Consider the following 11835-nt stretch of genomic DNA (forward strand, 5'->3'; position numbering starts at 1 on the left):
CCCAAAAACACTCCAAAAAAAGCCCCCAAAGCACCCCCAAAAACAGCTCCGAAACCAACCCCAAAACTACCCCCAAAACTACCCCCAAAACAGCCCCAACCCCAAAACAGCCCCCAAAACACCCCAAAAGCAGCTCCAAAAACAACTCCAACCCCAAAGCTACCCCAAAACCAGCTCTGAAACCACCCCAAAACCAGCCCCCAAAACAGCCTCAACCCCCAAAACAGCCCCCACAACACCCCAAAACAATCCCCAAAAACACCCCAAAATCAGCCCCCCAAAACAACCCCAACCTCAAAATCAGCCCCCAAACCACCCCAAAAACACCCCAATGGTTCTCGAGGTTCATCCCCCAGCCCCCGTGTTTTTGGGGTGTCACTGGGGCAGGGGGGGGCCCTGTGAGGTCGGGGAGCCCCGCCAGGCCCATGGGGGAAAGGCGCAGCCGCCGGGGCCAGGCCACAGAGCTGGGCTGGCCCCAAACCCATCCCTGTCCCCCCCCAGCCCAGGCCCAGCTCCTGGGGGGGCTCTGACAAAAAGCGGGGTCCCCGCACTGCCCCTCACCCCCCAGGAAGAAACCGTTCAAGCCCGGTCCGATTTTTTTTTCCTTTTAATGCAAAAAATAGCCAAACACATCTGCCGTCCCCCTGCCCACCCCCCTCCCCAGGTGTGTTTCCTTTGCTGTTGTTTTTTTTTTTTTGCTTAATATTTCCAGCCAAGCAGCTCCCCCCCACCCCCCCCCAGCCCTCCCAAATCTCCGCAGCTTTCCCGGCGCCCCCCCGGCTCCCCCCTTTTTTTCTTTTTTTCTTTTTTTTTTTTTTTTTTCCCCCCTCCCCCGGGGGGATCCCCGAGGGCAGGAGGGACCCCGGGCGGGGCGCTCGGTTACTTCAGCGCCGTCCTGCGGAGAGATCCTAGGAAGAAAGAAGAAGAAGGAAAAAAAAAATAAAATAGAAAAATAAAACCACCAGACGAGTAGCGACAAGCAGGGAGCAGCCCCGGCACGCAGTGTAAACGGGAGGCCCCCCCCGATCCGGAGTCCGGCTCTCCTGGGAAGCGACAGCACACGACATGCTTTGTACACCCCCGCGGCACGCGGGGAGGCTGCGGGACGAAGCTCGAGCTGCTCTTGTTCTGCCTTTATGCACCAGGCTGAAAAGGGGCTCGGAGGCTCCAAGCGGCTGCGGCCCCGAGCCCGGCCAGGCGAGGGAAAAGGGAAAGGGGGAAAAGTGCTGCGGGGAGAGAGCGGGGCCGGGGCTGGGCAGCTGGCGAGCGGGGATACGGGAAGGGAGAGGAATACAAAAAAATAAAAATCGAGATATAAAAACCAACTGGTGTGGAGGAGGAGGAGAATACGGACAGCGAAGTCGGGTTGCTGTCTTCTTCCCCGAAGCAAAAAAATAATAATTAAAAAAAAAAATCAATCCCAGTTGCGGTGACAGTGAAGAGTCCAGCAGAATTCCCTTCCCTGGGCAACGAAATAAAAACACGGATGAGGTACCTGTTCCACCCCATAGCCATCACCCCTTCCCACAGTCCCATCGAGCTCCAGCCACTGGTTATTGTCTCTCTGAAATAAAAGCGCCTGGGCCGTGGCAGGCCCGGAGGGAAGCACCATGCCCACGCCGGGCAGCGGGAGCCCCGGCCCGGTTCCTCCCGGGTTGTTCAGCAGAGATCCAGTCTCTCCTCGGCCCTGCAGACAGGCAGGATTGTTCAGTGCTCCACGGAGACAGAGCCTTGTCCAGGTCTCGCGTGTTTCTCCAGCTTTTTGTTTTTTTTTTTTTAAAAAAAAAAAATTTATATATATATATATTTTATATACAGTGCAATGAAAATATCCATGGAAACAAATGGGGTGGCCGGTAAGGATGCTTAACCAAAAAGCCCAAAATGAAACGGGTTCCCAGCTCTTCCCCAAACCGACGCTCGCCTTCCCCGCTAGTCCTCCAGGACCACAATCTCCACGTTATGGACCTGGTGCTGGTGGTCCTCCACGTCCCCCACCACCTTCTCCTCAGTCCTCAGCTCCGTCTCCAGGATCACCGCCTTGCCCTCCGCCTCGTCCGCGTCCGCCTCGGGGTCTGGCGCCGGGTCGATCTCGATGATGGTCTGCCCGTCGTCCGAGGTGCCCTCCACGGCCTGGATGGTGGAGGTGAGGCCCGACTCCATGGCCACCAGCTCCACGGGGTTCACCACCGCCGCCACGTTGGCCAAGGCGCCGCTGTCCTGCATGGCCGCCGAGCTGAGCAGCGCCAGGCTGGAGGACGGGTGGAGGGTCACCGTGTCGGAGGAGCTGGTCTTGGAGGAGGACACCACGGTGGCGTAGCGGAAGAGCTGGGAGCCGGAGGGCAAAGTGTGGACAGTCACCGGGCTGGAGCCTTGGCTGATGGTGGCCACCGGGATGTTGCCCACGGAGAACTGCTGCCCCACGGGCGCGATGGCGATGGGCGAGATGACGGTGAACTGAGGCTGCTGGATGGGGGTGGAGGGGCTGAGGACGGTGGCGGAGGCCGGGCGCTGCAGCCGGGGTCTTTTGGGAGGTTTGGGGGCGCTGACGGGCATCAGCACCACGTTCTGGATGGTTTGGGACTTCGCCTTCTGGTCCTTGGCGAGCTTCTTCTGCTCCTCCAGCTGCCGCTCCAGGTCTGCAGAGAGAGGGTGGGAGCGGTGCGTGGGGCTGGGGGCAGCAAACTGGGAGCTCCCAGGACTCGAGGGCTCCACGAGCAGCCGCTGCAGCCCACGTCGGTGGCAGCAGGACCCCGACCACTCCTTCTAGCACTGCACTCAGGACCAAACTGTGCCAAGGGAGCAGCCCCGGGTCCTTGTTCTGCACCCGCTCAGCCCCTCGGCAGTGCCCGCACGAGGAACACGCGGTGCCCTGCAGCACTCTGCTGCTTCCTTTATCCTGCCAGGAAGATGGGAGCTTTGCTTCCCGGGTGAAACCTGCCTACAAGGAGGGGACGAAGCCCCTCTGGGCAGCAGGAATGGGTTCCTGAGCCTGGCTGGGTCCTGGGGGCCTTGGACACGTGGGACAGGGACAGGGCCACCCAGGGCAGCACAGACATCGCTTTGACCCTCGTCTGGGTCAGCGGGGGAAGCCAGAAACAGCGTGGTAATCCCATTTACCCAAGGCAGTAGGGGACTAGGGCGGCCCAGCTAAGAAAAGGTCCTAAGGGGTGTGGAGAGGAGGGAGCTGCATCCAGATCAGGCTCCCAGAGCCAGCACTTCGGCTGCTGCAAAGGGCTCAGCCCCACTTTGGGCTGCTGAACGCCCCCAAGCAGCTGCTCTGGGGCCACGGGCAACTCCACTCAAGCCCTGGGATGGAAAGGGATTGGTGGAGGTTTGTTTCGGGGCGATCTGGAGTGAGGAAGGACCCTGATACGGTTCATGGGGGGGTTATGTTGAGGGAAGGTTGTGTCGGTTCCCCAGAGCAGTGAGGGGACGAGGAGCCGGGGCACTGCCCCTACCTGCCAGCGCGTAAAGGAACTGCTCTTCTCCTTGCTCTGTCTGGTTTTTCCTGTTGTCCAGAACCTTCTTGACTGTGTCCATCAGGCCAAATGTGTGAGCAACGTTGTTCAAGACTGCGGCATCTGCAAGGAATGTGCAAAGGGATGAATGCCAGATCCCACAGGGGGTAAGGGTCTCCGTCAGGTACTCGGAAGGTGCTGTAATTACACCAAATTCTGTCTTTTGTTTTTTATAAAACCATCCCTATTCTTCCACGAGGGCTGGCTGATGAGGGCAGACCCAGCTCCCTCATCCTTCTGACATTCAAGAACTAAATAATCCCATTCACATGATAAAGAAAATGAAACAGAGATGTGTCACCCAAGCAGCTCGAAATTGCTGCAAATGAAAGCATAATTTGCAATCACAGAGATACAAACGAGATCTCCACCTACAAATCATCACCCCATGCTGCTGACAGTGTCATTAACATGCCAGCTCCACTGAAAGCTGTGCAAAATTTCTATTATAATCCACTGACTTCAATCACTCACAGCTTCCAAAAGCTGCCACCTACCAGACACGAAGATTTGCCAGCCCAGAGCTACTTTAAGGGGGGGAAAAATTAAAAAAATCCTGGGTAAAACGAAGTTTGTGGTTACATGGGTGTTCTCTCAGCAAGAGCATCAATAAGAAGTGCTCTCAAGCCCTGTGCTCACGGGGCCGTGTGCTGAACTGGATTAGGGCACTGATCCAAGGCAAAAATAAGCCTCAGAAAGGGAGGGGAGCTATTTTTAACCCAGATCAGTTCCTTCATCTGGTTCAGCCCCAAAACCAGTTTTTTTGGCACAAGCGAGGCCAGGACAAGAAGCGAGGGGGTAGGACCTGTTTACGGTCACTGTCGTGGAAAAAAAAGTGTTTGAATGGCTCCGGTTTGCTCGGAGAATCTGCTCCGAGGAGCACCAGGAGCTGGGGACAGGCGCCCCGTGGCCTCAGCACGCGGCTCCCTTTGGAGCAGCCTTCCCCACCGCAGGGGCTCCGGCTCACGACTCACCTGTCATCTGGAAGGGAGACTGGCCCAGCCTCTGCTGGACGCCTCTCAGCACTTCTTCGATCTCCTTCTGGATGTTGCACACAACCTCCTCCATCAGCCCCACGTCAGCGATTCCCTTCCAGAACATCAGCGTGTCCTCTGGCACGGGGAGAGGGAAAAAGAAGTCAACAGGCATCGGTGGGCATTTCCCCACAAGAGGACCTTAAACCTAAGCCACGTGCAGCAAGAGTAACTTTGCAAGATGACTTCTAATTCGGCCGTTGGGGTGGATGTGACATGGAAAAAAAAAAAAAAAAAAAAAAGAAACAAAACCCAAAGAAACAAAAATAGATCCAGGAAGCAAGGCAGCAACAAGTTTTCAAGCAGCACCAAGGCCACATTTCACTGTTCCTCTTCGTCCTCCCGAGACACAGAGCTTAAAATCTTTGAGGAAATTCTGCCTGAGCTTCTGCACTGACGCTGGAAGGGAAAGCAAGGAGCCACAGCCAGAGAAACACAACCCGGAGGGCTGCCAGGGTACTGACACGGGCTGCTCACCACGCTGATGGTTGCAGCCTAGCTCCAGGCTGGGGGACATTCATGTACTTTAAATAAACTAAAAACCAAACAACCCTCACTGTAACTAGTTACTAGCTCCGAGGAATCAGCCCCCAGGCCAGGGCTGAAGCCCCCAGCAGCAGCAGCAGCAGCAGGGAGCTCTGCACGCCTGGGAAATGCTGGGATGGCCCCGGGGCTGTGGGGCAGCTCCGCCACCGCCTCCGCTCCTGGGATTTCCATCTCCGCCTCGTAGCAGGCGGGCAGAGGGGGAGAAGACGCCCGAGGAGCTTACCCGAGATCTCGTCTGTGTCCTTTTTCATGCCTTCCTCAGTGGCCATGGTGACGGCGGCTGTCAGCGCCGAGTTCCACTCGATCCCCTCCTCCATGCTCTCCTCCGACAGCGCGATCTGGGTGATGCTCCCTGCCAGACAGACGGCGTCAGCCCTCCCCGCAGCGCCAGCCCCGAATCCCTGCCTTGCTTTCCGCCCCCTCACCCCTCCCCGGCTCTTTTCCACTCTCATGGTCAGGTCGGTTTTGCCTGGCTTCTGTAAAGAAAAGCAGCTAAGAGCAAACGATGCTGCTTCTCGATGGGCTGTGACAGGTCTGGGACTTCTGGAGGGAGGGCGACAAACCCTCCAAAAACCAAACCAGAGCTCTGGGCTAAAATTAAAAGAAAGGGATCAGAATAAAGAAGTGAGGAGCAAACAAGTCTCAGCCCAGCCACCTTTTTCGCCCTGTATCATCAGCATCAGAGATGCTCTGATCTCTCAGGAAGCGACAGGATCCAGGTCCATGCTAAATGGAAACAAATCCAACTTAACTTGATGCTCGTTTTCTGGATCCATTTTGGGACACCTAAGCCAATGTTCAGCCACTGCAAGGTTTTCTCATGTAGCCACGGTTCTTTCCAGGAAATTCCCCTTAGCCTACGGACACCTCTGCCATCTCACCCACCCAGGGCCTTATGGAGAAGTAACGCCCGGCTGAATGATGGGGTACAGCTGGGAGCATTCTGCTCCTTTGACCTCTGCAAAGAGATCAATCTCTGCTCTGAAGCAAGGGATTAGCTGAGAACTTGTAGCTGGAGTGACCGTCAAATCAGGCCTTCAGCCATCGTGCCCCATTCGCTGATGGCCAGGTGATGTGGAGAAGAGGAAGAGGTCAGCGTGCCTGGACCCATCAGTATTAACCTTTGTTATAGACCCTCAGGTAGGAAACACATCAGAAAGCGCTTCCCAACCTCACACGGGGCTCCCAGACAAGAGGGATCCCTCAGAGTGAGCTCCCCAGGCTGCCTCCAGCCACTGCTGCCCACCCCGAGCTCCCTGCCTGATGCTGTGTCAGCTCTTGGAGAGGACAAGGGAAGCACCTTCCTCCCAGAAACCAGGGCAGCCTCCCGAACTGCCCCGCTACACCCGGGGAGAAGGTGCCGAGTGGTGTGGGAAACCCGATTTGGTAAGCCCAGGGAGGGAGAAAACACCAGGGGGAAGCTCGTGCCACTGCCAGGAGGCTTCCTACCGTCAGCGGAGGTGGGGGTCTGCACCACGCTCTGCTGGCCTGGTACTGGTGCCCGGGCGCTGCTGATCAGCAGGTCGAACTTGGTGCTCCGGCACGTGTTGGTGCAAACCTTGTCGTGCTGGTAGAAGTCGATTTGCCCCGAGTCCATCATCTTCCTGCGCGGGGAGGAGGGAGAGGAGCAGGCTCAGATCAGGTCTCGGATGGGGGATGAAAGGGAGGGATCCACGTGGGGATAGTGCGGCCGTGGGAAGGACGGGGGAAGGGGAACCCAGCAGCACTCTTTGCACAAAACATCTGTGGAGCTTTCAAATGGCACGCACAAACCAAGCCCCAGCTTCACACACACATCTCCAGCTGGGGACCAGTCCCTTTCCACTTCCAGCAAGCACCACGACCCCCAGGTGAGGCCGTTTCTGTACAGGATGAGGAATCCTGCCCTGTCCACCAGGATCTCTGCCCCACAGGTGCTGCTGGCCAGGTAAGGAGAGCCCCCAGGAGATCTTTTGGGGACTGCAAGGCAGCCAAAATGCCTGCTGGGGATCCTGCAGCTGCAGCGAGGAAGCCCTGAAGCTGGACAGGGAGGCGGGCAGGTCACGTACCTCAGCATGATTCCTCCGAGGCGAATGGCTCTCTTCCAGTCCTTTAGGGTTGACTTCCCAGCCAGGTGAACAAAATGCTTGGGGCTGATCAGCTGGTCATTGAACTGGCAAGGAGATAAACACGGGCTCAGCAAACACAAGGGGGGGGCATCGCTTCAGGAGACTGGCTGAGGGCACAGTCACAGCCAGGCCAGCTCACCTGAGCCCCCAGTCCTTCCCCAAAAGAGGAGCTGCTTCCCAAACCCCCACCAGCTCCGAACCCCTCAGCACGGAGCGCTTACAGCCCAGCAGGGACAGTTTGCAGCACTCAAACCACACAGCCCCAGGCAGGAACAGCCCCAAAAGCTTTTGTACAGGTCATGAACCAACTCAGCTCCTTGTGCGAGCTGCAGTCATCTCGGAGATCATTCTGGGAGGCTCCCAGTACAGCACAGAGCCGAGCAGCGTCCCGCTGACACAGGTGAGCACTCGGGCATCCTCCTGCCCTGCCCCAGTGACCGAGCTCCCGCTGAGGGTCTCAGCAGAGTGCCCACCACAGCAGCACCCCGAGGTGCAGCCTCAGAGCACCAGCTGCTGCTTTAGCACGTTGTCAAGTGGAAAAAGGGAGCGGCAAGATCCCTCTTCTCGATGCAGCCTGCTCCCTGAGGAACTGACAGGAGCGGAATACCAGGACGCCGAGGGAAAGAGACAAGGAAGAAAAGCTCTGGCAGCTCTCACTACGCTTCCCTGCCTGCCTTCAGCCCCACGTCCCTCGCCGTGTGCCAAACACAGCTCTGCTCTAGGCTGCAACCAAGAGCAGCACTGAAACGTAAGGTGGGTGAGAGGCCTTCCCCCCTAACCCACTCTTCCCTTCCTTCTCCCCATGCTACAAACATCAGCAGTGACATCCAGCACGCTGCAAAGATGAAGTCACTCAGCTCCAGGACAGGGCTCAGATGGAACAAAAAACATAAGGAAGTGCTGCAGAGGTAAAGGGCCAGACCCAGGGAGCAGAGAAGAAACCTGCTGTGAAAACTCTCTCACCTTCACACACTTGACATTAATTCCCGGACAGACGAACTTCTTCCAGAGCAGGATGGCTTTGCTCTCCCCGCAGGTGATGGGGTAGGCAATCTCGATTTCCTCGTTTGTTTCAATGGTGCTGGGGTCTGAGGGAGAAAAGGCAAAAAATGAAATCTGCCACCTGAGAGGCTCAAATCCTACCAAGTGCGAGCTGAGAGCTCACAAACTGAAGACCTACACTCAGGAAACCACAAGAAGGGCCGCTCCTAGCTCAGGACCTGACCTCCTTCAGCCTTCTCCAGTTACTGCTCTAGCAGCAAGCGGACAGAGCAAATCTGCTTCTTAATACAGCAGCACAAAGCTCATCGATTAGGAGAACGTGGGATTGGAAACCCAACACATCCGTGAGGGAGGGAGCAAGGAGAACAACCTTCACTTTGTGCAAAAAAAATAAACATATTTCAGAGGTTTCTTGGAGCCCTGGTGTCCCTCTAGCAGAGATCGGCCATCTACTCCCCAGGTGCTCTCTGCACGTGCCAAATCTTTGCTAATATTGCCAGAAGACCCGCACCCAGGCAGGAAGCAGACATGAGTTAGGATTTAGTGGCAGCACCTAACGAGAGGGCGCTTTATGAGCCCTGGGCAACCAGAGCCCAATGCCCAGGACCCCCCGGGAGCCCTTCCCACTTGCTGCAGGAGACCCAGGACCTCAGCACCCACCCGTGAGCCAGCACCCACGGGGACAGAGCCGGAGGGAAGCCCCCAGCCCCCAGCCCCCAGCTCGGTGGCCGTGTAGAGGGGGAACAACGCCCACAGCAGGCAGCAACTCACCGAGCCCTTCTTCCAGCTTGTGGATGGTGTGCGTTTCGACGGCCACCACGGCGGCGCTGGCCTCCGAGCCCTCTTGGTAAATCCTGTTGAGAAAGGGCCCGCGGGTAAAGCAACCGCAGGCGGCACGGCGTGGGGTTGAAAATCCCCCTCGTTGCTTTCTCGCCCTCGTCCTCGAGGGCCGCCTGTTTTCTTTGACAGTTTTGCCACGGGCGTTTTTTGGCACGCACAAAATTTGCTAACAGCCCCGGGGGCCGGGGCGGGCAGGGGTGTTGCCAGCCCTGCCATCGCACCGAGGTGCCCGCGGAGCAGGACGCGTCCCCCGACCTCTGCCTTTGGTTTCTGACGCCCGCACCAACAGGAAGCGGAGCTCCGTGACCCAGGATTTCCCTTCCCTCCTGCGTGACATTCTGCAGCGCATCGGGCGACTTCCCCCGGGGGGGGTTCAGGCAGGGAAGAGCCATTGTCAGGCCTGCAGCAACCCCCTGCAAACAGCACGGGGCCGGAGCTGCCGCGTTTACACCCTGCAGCTATTTGGGATGAGGCGCCGGCCCCGCGAGGCTTCCCTCCGAAATCCTGGAGAATTTGGGAGGATAACTAAAAACCCCGGGTGCCTGCAGGCACAAGGCAGCCTCGCAGGCTGTGCGGCACAGCCCCCCCAGGGGAATCAGCTGCGGGTTGACAAAATCCCACCCGGGGAAGGGCGCGTGGGGGGCTCGCCCCCATCCTCCCCATGACGCAGGGGCCAGCATCCTGCGGCTCTGCAGGACGGCTCCGGCCCTCGGGAGCCCGGTGATGGTGCCACACACAAAAGCTTTCCCCGCTTCCACCCGGGGAGCCTTCAGCCGGGGTGATTTTCCTCAAATAAAACCCCCACGGGGGGCCACGAGGCACCCCCCCACCCCAAAAAACCCACCGCCCCTCGGTGCCCGACTCACCCCTGCTGCACGGGCTGGAGCTGCAGGATCACTTGGGTCTTGGTATCCTCCGGGTTCTCCCCTTCGTTGCCGTCACTTGGTACAACCACCACATCGCCCACAGGGACGCTCACCTCGGCGTTCGCCATCTCTCACATGAAGCCCGGCGGTGGCGGCGGTGGCGGGGGGCCGGGGCGCTGCGGAGGGCAAGCAGAGGCAGGGCTGAAGCGCGGGAGCTGAGGGGGGAAACGGCGCCGCAGCGCCCGGGCATCGTCCCCCCCCCCCCCCCACAGGTCCCGCTGCAGCAACCGGGCTGCCGGAGAGGCTCTCGGGTTCCCAAAGGGGGGGGTAAATTTGGCAGCAGGGAGGCGGCAGGTGCCCAAATGTCCTCCCCAAAGGGGAGCTCGCTCCTCAGTGCTCGTCTGGCGACGTCGTGCCAAAGGGCTTGGGGTCCCCCCAGCGCCATCTCGCTGGTAACTCGCCCAGCGAGGCCGTGTGCGAGGTTGTGGCAGCACCAAGAGAGAACGGGAGGAAGGAGCCCAAAGCACAGCCCCATCCCCATGGCCGGGGCAGGTCCCATCGCCCCCAAAATGGCCCTGCCTGGGATGGGTCCTCCCAACAGCCCCACACAGCCCTCGAGGCTGCCCGAAAAGGTGCGGGATGGGATTGGCCCGGGGTGTGGGATGGGATCGGCCCCAGAATGGGATCGGCCCCGGGATGGATTCGGCCCTGGGTGCCAGGCACTGGGCTCAGGCTCGTCCTCATGGCTCTAAAAGCGACCCCAAGCCCCCCCCCCGGCCTCCCCGGCCCCATCCAGCTCCTGCCCGGGGGTGCAGGCAGTGCCTGGGGGAAGCGGCTGCAGGGAACATGGAGCTGGTGGAGGCCGGTGGGATAAATGGGGCTGGAGCGAGGCCAAAACCGGAGTGAGACCGGAGTGAGACCAGAACCAGAGCGAGACCAGAAGCGGAGTGAGGCCAGAATTGGAGTGTGAGCGGGGTGAGACTGGAGCCGGAGCGAAACCGGAGTGAGACCAGAATTGGAGTGAGATCAGAACAGGAGCGAGGCCGGGGGGGAGGCAGGATCCGGAGTGACACCGGAGTGACACCAGACCCAGAGCAAGGCCACCCACGGGACACGGCTCAGGGGGCACCCCCCGGGCTGGGGGCCACCCCCTCCCCCCCATGCCCCCCCCCCCTACTCCCTCCCCATCCCCTCACCCCCCCTTAGGTAATGGGGGGGGGGGGGGGGGGCGCACCCGATGCCCCCGCGGCGCGCGGGGGGGGGGGCGTGGCCGCCCGGGGGGGAGGGGGCGTGGCCTCCGCGCTCCCCCCTCCCCTCCCCTCCCCTCCCCTCCCGTCCCCCCCCCCCCCCCTCCCCCCGCAGGCGGACGCAGCAGCGCAATCCCCCCCCCGCCCCCCCCCCCCGCGGCACGTACGGCGGCGGCACGCTCGCGGAGGGAGGGGGGGGGGGGGGGGGGAAGCGCCCCCCTCCCCGCCCCGCCCCGTTGCGCTGCCGCCGCCGCGGCCGCCGCGGCCTGGCCCCTGCCGGCTCCCGTAGCGCGGCCCGGCCCGGCCCGGCCCTTACCGTCGCCGAGCGGCCGAGTCCGGGGGTTGGGAGAGAGGCGGGGGGGGGGAGGGGAGGGGAGCTCGGGGTGGGGTGGGGGGGGGTGGGGGGAGCGGGGCCGGGCAAGAGCTGAGCATGCGCAGTGCCCGCCGCGGCCTCGGCCGCCAGCACTTCCGGCCGCCGCCTGGCTTAAAGGGGCCGCGGCCTCCGCGCTGCTCCGTTGGCTTCACCGGGAGGCGCCGCAGCGCTGAGCGGCCCGCCCGCGGTGCTGGTGGCTCCGTGCCGTGCCCGCTTCCCTCACTTCCCCTCCCCATGCTCCCCGTGCCCCCCCCGAGGCTCCGTTTCGTTGTCCCCCCCCCCCCCCCACCAGGCTCGC

The 11835-nt window shown here is 60.4% G+C and overlaps 1 protein-coding gene across 1 annotated transcript; it reads right to left on the reverse strand.

Annotated features, from left to right (window-relative positions):
- Nucleotides 1-828: 828 nt before the first annotated feature.
- GMEB1 (glucocorticoid modulatory element binding protein 1) lies at nucleotides 829-11746 on the reverse strand. The gene is made up of 10 exons (XM_038167357.2): nucleotides 11481-11746; nucleotides 9918-10093; nucleotides 8983-9065; nucleotides 8173-8297; nucleotides 7150-7253; nucleotides 6551-6705; nucleotides 5325-5453; nucleotides 4496-4633; nucleotides 3462-3584; nucleotides 829-2639 (listed from the first exon to the last, which is right to left on the reverse strand). The coding sequence occupies exons 2-10, from the start codon at nucleotides 10043-10045 to the stop codon at nucleotides 1933-1935; spliced, it is 1692 nt and encodes a 563-aa protein (XP_038023285.1). The 5' UTR covers nucleotides 10046-10093; nucleotides 11481-11746; the 3' UTR covers nucleotides 829-1932.
- Nucleotides 11747-11835: the final 89 nt, after the last annotated feature.

Source organism: Anas platyrhynchos, chromosome 24 (genome assembly GCF_047663525.1).
Source record: "Anas platyrhynchos isolate ZD024472 breed Pekin duck chromosome 24, IASCAAS_PekinDuck_T2T, whole genome shotgun sequence".
NCBI classification, from domain to species: domain Eukaryota; kingdom Metazoa; phylum Chordata; class Aves; order Anseriformes; family Anatidae; genus Anas; species Anas platyrhynchos.

What these genes read in the sequence shown, in the direction of transcription:
- GMEB1 (XM_038167357.2), bottom strand. Translation starts at nt 10,045, where the DNA reads ATGGCGAACGCCGAGGTGAGCGTCCCTGTGGGCGATGTGGTGGTTGTA. An exon ending in CTCCAGCCCGTGCAGCAGGG is followed by an intron (nt 9,066 to 9,917) that starts GTGAGTCGGGCA and finishes CTTTCTCAACAG; the next exon opens with GATTTACCAAGAGGGCTCGG. An exon ending in GTCTCCCTTCCAGATGACAG is followed by an intron (nt 3,585 to 4,495) that starts GTGAGTCGTGAG and finishes CATTCCTTGCAG; the next exon opens with ATGCCGCAGTCTTGAACAAC.